At 31.4% G+C, this 6,233-nt stretch overlaps 2 protein-coding genes across 2 annotated transcripts; both read right to left on the reverse strand.

Moving 5' to 3' along the window:
- Positions 1-713: 713 nt before the first annotated feature.
- LOC141620825 (uncharacterized) lies at positions 714-1,919 on the reverse strand. The gene is made up of 2 exons (XM_074437592.1): positions 1,654-1,919; positions 714-1,296 (listed from the first exon to the last, which is right to left on the reverse strand). The coding sequence occupies exons 1-2, from the start codon at positions 1,917-1,919 to the stop codon at positions 714-716; spliced, it is 849 nt and encodes a 282-aa protein (XP_074293693.1).
- Positions 1,920-1,974: 55 nt separating this feature from the next.
- LOC141620826 (protein FAR1-RELATED SEQUENCE 5-like) lies at positions 1,975-4,209 on the reverse strand. Its single transcript, XM_074437593.1, has 5 exons — positions 4,176-4,209; positions 3,387-3,871; positions 3,073-3,161; positions 2,889-2,895; positions 1,975-2,790 (listed from the first exon to the last, which is right to left on the reverse strand). Exons 1-5 carry the CDS (start codon positions 4,207-4,209, stop codon positions 1,975-1,977), a joined length of 1,431 nt encoding a protein of 476 aa, XP_074293694.1.
- Positions 4,210-6,233: the final 2,024 nt, after the last annotated feature.

The raw sequence follows: 6,233 nt of genomic DNA on the forward strand, positions 1-6,233 counted from the left end.
TTAACCTAAGCTATTCACATTTCAAGTGACTCCTCCAGATTCTGAAACTTTAAACATCAACTTCGAAATTTCAATTTACTCAAGTTGAAACTTCAATCAAAGATACAATAATAAAATCCCAAAGACATCTTCTGAAACTTTGACAACACTTTTCGAAATTTTAACTCACAAACTTTGAAACGTCATCCAATAATATTTAAATTCCATTTCAATTGTCGACAATCTGAAACTTTAGTCCTCACCTTTGAAATTTCAACTGCCTCATGTTAAATCTTCAACTATGTAGATATTTTTTAAATTCAACTATTAACTCTTCAAACTTTTAAGAAGTATTTTGAAATTTCACCTCACAAATTTCAAACAATCAGACAATAATATTTCAATTTCATGAGAACTGTTCATATTCTGAAACTTTATGCACCAAAAGTGAAACTTCAACTCACTTATGCAATATTTTTAAAAATTCATGCCTGAACCTGGAAATTGTAAAAGAATAACTGTGAAACTTCAACATTGCATGGGATTTTTCAATCCAAAAATTGGCTACCTTAAATTTCACCATAAACTTCAGAATTTTAATATAAAAAAAATCGAACATAGACCCTCACTACACAAACATCTACTTCCCTTGCATACAACAGATTAACTTCAAAGTTTTACCAAAAAAACTAGGACATTAACTTCACGAATACATTTTAATATATAAAAAATTCCTACTCCTCCGACAAGTCTTCTACTTCTTCCTCTTCCTCCTCCTCTTCTTCAGATGATTCCGACAATTGCGGTGGATGCTCAGCAAAAGGGTTAGGACAGTTCCTCTTGTCATGGTGTGCCATTTGCTTGCAATTATTGCACATGCGTTTCGGCTTACTGGCAATTGCAATGGCCTTCGCCTTACTAGACAAAATCCTTTTCCCACTCCCTTTGTTTTTGGAATATTTAGGTGGCAGTATAGAAATCTCCTTACTTGCTTTACAACCAAGTAATTTCTCCATTTCCTGTTGTTTATTCAACTTCTCACCTACCGGTGTCAGCTTCTCTCTAAATTCCCTTATTAAATTAGTAAGACCTTCAACGTCTTCCTTTTCCTTATCAACAAGCACTCCAATTGTTTCGTGAATTTTCGACCACAATTTTGTCATCTGAAGTTGCTTACTGTCTACAATATCCATGTCATCTGTACACTCCCCGGTACTATAGTCACCACTCCACAATGCATCCTTTGTCCATCTCCTAGCAATCGCAGATTCCGGAATTTCATTTACCCCATTACCGGAATAAATACAAATTATGTGCCTGCAGAGTACTCCCTTCCTCTCAAAAAGTTTACAGAACATTTCGCCTCAAAAGTCCCCGAGTTAGCAAATGAAATTGAAACTTTCATGACTAAAAGAAACTTTATTACTTACACTTTGAAACTTTAAGACAATTTCATGAAATTCTAATACTTCAACTATCTAAATCAATTCTTAACAAGTAATAAATCAACGTACTAATACTTCAACTATGTAAAACTTTAAACATAGTTTTATGAAATTTAAACTTTGAAACTTTAAGACAATTTCATGAAATTCTAATACTTCAACTATGTAAAAAGCTTCTTAACAAGTAATTAATCTGCTACGCACTAAATTACTCATACCTGGGTTATACTGAACATCAAAATTACGGCCTCCCAATGAATCCTTCAAGGTAGTAACCTCTAAGTTGGTCGACTCCAAGAAACCCTTGCAACTAAATCCACCAATTGCATTCTTTAACTCCTCTTGAAACTCCTCGAAAATATCATGTGTGTAAATCTTCGCACCATCAGCCTCTATTGCCAACTTACTGCATAACTTTGGGTATGAATGACGGTTTTCGTTATCAAGCCTCTTCTGGTTGTGTCTTTGTTGGTCCAAAGCACTTTCAAAGCGCATCCAAAACTCAACAAGAGTACCATTTCTCGCCTCAAACCTCTTGAAAAAACTGTTTTCACTTTCCGACCATTTGTGTCGTCCTCATAATACCACCCATTCTCAAGTCCTTACAGTGCGCCATCACCCACTGCCTCCTTATATCATAGCAGTCCGTAAACCATTCAATGTCAGCGGGTACGTGTTCCTCCATTATTGCTGACCATCTATTTTCGAACTCCTCTGCTTCAAGTTCCTCGTCCCATACAATAGCATTTAACTTTTTTAGAAATAACTGGTAATCTTTCCTTTTGCTACCATACTTACAGGGAACCTTATTCATAATGTGCCACATGCGTAACCGGTCCGTCTTTGTCTTGAATTTTTTAGTCGACGCAATTATTCCAGGATCTTGATCTGTTATTATGTACTGTGGTTCCTTTCCCCGCATAGCAATCAAAAACCTCTCGAACACCCAATTAAATGATTCCGTAGTTTCTTTTGCTATAAGCGCACAACAGAAAGTTATTGATCGTTTATGGTTGTCAATCCCTGTGAAGGGAGTGAAAACCATCTTGTACTTGTTAGTGGAGTAAGTAGGGTCGTATGAAACCGCATCTCCAAAGACAGAGTAGTTTCTCCTAGCAATGCCATCCGCCCAAATTGCGCGTCGTAAGCTACCATCTACGTCAACATCATAGTCAAAGTAGAAGTCTGGCCGAGTCTCTGCCATGTTCTTGAAGTGATCAATGAAAACTTGTCCGTCTCTTTCATGAATAAAACACGTTATGTCTCTTTGAAAATTTTTGAAGTCGTTCAAACTAGCCCCTATATTTTGGTACCCGTTAACAACCTCCTTACACATTCTGTAAGTCCTTGTTGCTCCAATATTCAGCTGCAATGAATTAACAAACCAACCTCAGAACAGAAATTAAATTCACACTCGAACATTCAAACGTCTACTAATAATTTCTACCTATCAGTTGTACAAACTTTAACCCTGTTAAGTAAAATTCACTCTCACAAATGTAACTGTCAATGAAACTTTAACCGTTCCATTCAAAAATTCAACACTCTTTTCTGAAACTTTAACTGAGGTCATGGAAAAAACAAATAACAACATTATCTTTCCTGACTTTTAACACCCAAGCTGAGCACTAAAACTTTAGAGGTTAACTTTAAAATTTTAACGACAAATTTTGCAACTTCAACACAGTTCATGTCTGCAAACTGAGCACTGAAACTTTTAAAGGCAATTTTGAAAGTCTAATTCACAATTTATGAAACATTAAATCTATTTAGGAAATTCGGCTACATATTTCAAAGTAATGGAACTTTATGCGTGAACTACGAAATTGTAATATACAAAAATTAAAACATCAACAACTTACAACATAAAAACTATGACACCATAACACACACTCGCTATTGAAACTTTAAAAGTACATTGTGAAACTTTAAACGTAAATTTTAAAACTTTAAGCTACTAACCCTTGAATTTGAGACAATTAGTCCCATGTGATACTTGGAAATGTTTTTGGATAATTTTTGAAACTCCCTATCTTTGACAGCAACAAGCTCGTGATTATGTTCTTCATGAAACCGGTCCACTAAAAGCACACCATTCTTCAAAAATAACCTCATCCGAGCTTTACAACCAATCCTCTTAAGCTTATTTCTTCTCTCCTGCTTACTTCCATCTTCTTCCTTACCCGGACTTTCGTTACTTGATTTTGTAAACCCCTCCCTATTACAAACCAATAATTTTGATTTTATAGTACCGTCACGCCACTTTTTAGTCGTGTATTTTCTCACATCGAACCCAACCCCAAGTGCGTACACCTTATAAAATGTTATAGCTTCCTCAATATCCCCAAACTCCATCCCAATGTATGGTGTAAATACATCCTCAAACTGCTTACAAAAGTCTTCCTCTGACACCGGTGGAATTGTTTCATCAAGAACATCATCTATAACTGACGACAAAAATAATCAAATAAAAAAAAAGTTCAGTACAAAAAAAAAACATTAATCAAAGTAAACTAAACCAACGTAAAAACATATTATTACCAAAAAACTGCTAAAAAAACCCTAATGTACAACAACTGAAACTTTAATAACCCTAAACCAAAAACTAAAGCAAACGACTACTCGTCTCCCCTCCATCGTCTAAAAAAAAAATATCTGTAACCTCATAAGCCGTTTAACTATACAACGTTAAACAATGATATGTACTAAAATATCTCTATAGAACAATTAAATTACAAGTACTCATCTTACCGTTCTCAACAGCCTCATAAGCCACAATCTCCATATCAGCCAAGAAATATAAGTGATGAACAAAATAGAGGATGAATATGGTCGAAAATTTAAGGAAATATTAAAGAACTAACTAAAGGATGAAAGGATGTTATTAAACCAGTATGAAGAATATTTTTTTAGGGAGTAATATGAGGAAGAAGAAAGGGTTAGAGAGAAGGATACAGTTGAACGTGAAAGGGATATTACAGTTGTGCTAATGAATACGAGGTAATCAGTGTTGGGAGAATAAAAAGTGTATTCATTATGATTATTACTTGATTTTTTTTTTTTAACGTAAAGCAGTAACAAATCTCAGCCCTTTGTTTCACCTAATCCAAGGGCCAAAAAAAGGACTTAGGGACTCATATATTTGAGTGGACTCATTTGAACTTGGCTCTATATATATATAAAATTGGGTTGAAACACTGTGAATGCGCCACATGTTAACCAGCTTTAAATACACGTATTAATTACAGCTGAACATTAAATATAAACATAATAAATACGGTATAAATCTCAGCAAAATTTTAATTATAATTTAATAAATTATATTATAAAATTATATTAAATAATTACGGTGATTTGATTCTAAATTTACTAAAAAGTTATTTTGATAAAAATTATAAAATGTAAATAATTACGTTTATTGTGAAAAATGCTTTCAATTGAGTATAATTTTCATTATATTTATTGAAATATTTATTTTTGATATGTAGAGATGATGAAAGTGAGTGTCTCACAATATTTTACAATTACGTAAAAAAACATTTTGAGAAATTTATAAAACTTAGACTATTATATCCATTAAGAAAAATATATTTGGAGAGTCATTGTATATATTAAAAACACAACTTTAAAAAAAACTACTAAGAGATAGGTTTTTATAGTGTGTAAATGAAAAAAATTATATTGGACAAATTGAATACTTATGAGATTTTGACAGGTTTCAATAGTGTGATAACGAGTATGTGTACGAGTGTGTATGTACACAGTGATCGCGACTTCGCGAGTGCATTTGAATAATCAAAACAAAAGTAACGATTATTAAGTAATATAGTATTATAAACGACGTGAAAATGTATAAAACACGTTACATTTTTCTATAATATTATTAATTAAATATGTATACGTCTAATTTAAAATATTGATTATGACTAACCAAATACTCCGTATTATATTTAGTTAAATATTTTATATGTTATTTTTAAATACTTTGAAGTTAAATATCAAAAAATAATATTTGAGAAAGGTCAACCCATTATATTTATAGGTAAACTCTTAAACATTATTATATATAGTTGTTTAAAAAATAAAAGGTGCAAATTTCTCATAGATATGATTGACACATATCACATGCAAGACACAATCAAAACACTTGAATAAATTTGAGTTTGAACCCTATATGTTTGATAGATAAATGTCACATGTTATACATAAAAAAATTAAAAATTACATAAAATTATGTTCACATCATTTTGGACAAATATTAATTGTTTTGAAACATAAAGTATCGTGAAATGATTTAATTTGAGAACTTATTGTTGATTTTTGTATTATTCGAATAAATTTTATTTTGATTAATATGATATTTCATCGGTCAGAAATTTATTTATAAAACGTTGATCATACATAATTAATTATCACTTACTAATTTTAATTAAAACTGTTATGTAAATTATTTTAAAACATTGAAGTTAAAACTAAAAAAAAAATTTGAGAAAAAAATTATTTTAAGAGAAAATATTGAAGGTCATATATGAATTATATTATTTTTCTTCAATTATAATTATAAAATTTTAAAACAGGCCGCGCGAAGCGCGGGATATTACCTAGTTCATTTTAATGATATTCTGATTTTGTACACATAAAAGTAGCCATAAATATATGCTGTATAATTGAAAATAGAAAAATACTAATAGTTTAACTGTTAATTTTTCTTACATTTTCATCTAGAAAAACCGTGCTATAGCACGAGAGCTACACTAGTTTATTTTAATTTTTTAAAAGATGGAAATAAATATAAACATATAAAGAAAT

This window comes from Silene latifolia, chromosome X, assembly GCF_048544455.1.
Source record: "Silene latifolia isolate original U9 population chromosome X, ASM4854445v1, whole genome shotgun sequence".
Taxonomy (NCBI): Eukaryota; Viridiplantae; Streptophyta; class Magnoliopsida; order Caryophyllales; family Caryophyllaceae; genus Silene; species Silene latifolia.

Bases quoted from the DNA above. Each gene is read 5' to 3' on its own strand.
- LOC141620825 (XM_074437592.1), bottom strand. From the start codon at position 1,919: ATGCGCTTTGAAAGTGCTTTGGACCAACAAAGACACAACCAGAAGAGG. The intron at 1,297-1,653 runs GTATAACCCAGG...AGTACTCTGCAG, and splicing joins GGCCGTAATTTTGATGTTCA to GCACATAATTTGTATTTATT.
- LOC141620826 (XM_074437593.1), bottom strand. From the start codon at position 4,209: ATGGAGATTGTGGCTTATGAGGCTGTTGAGAACG. The intron at 3,872-4,175 runs GTAAGATGAGTA...TTTTGTCGTCAG, and splicing joins TTATGAGGCTGTTGAGAACG to TTATAGATGATGTTCTTGAT. The intron at 3,162-3,386 runs GTTAGTAGCTTA...ATTGTGAATTAG, and splicing joins TAATTGTCTCAAATTCAAGG to ACTTTCAAAATTGCCTTTAA.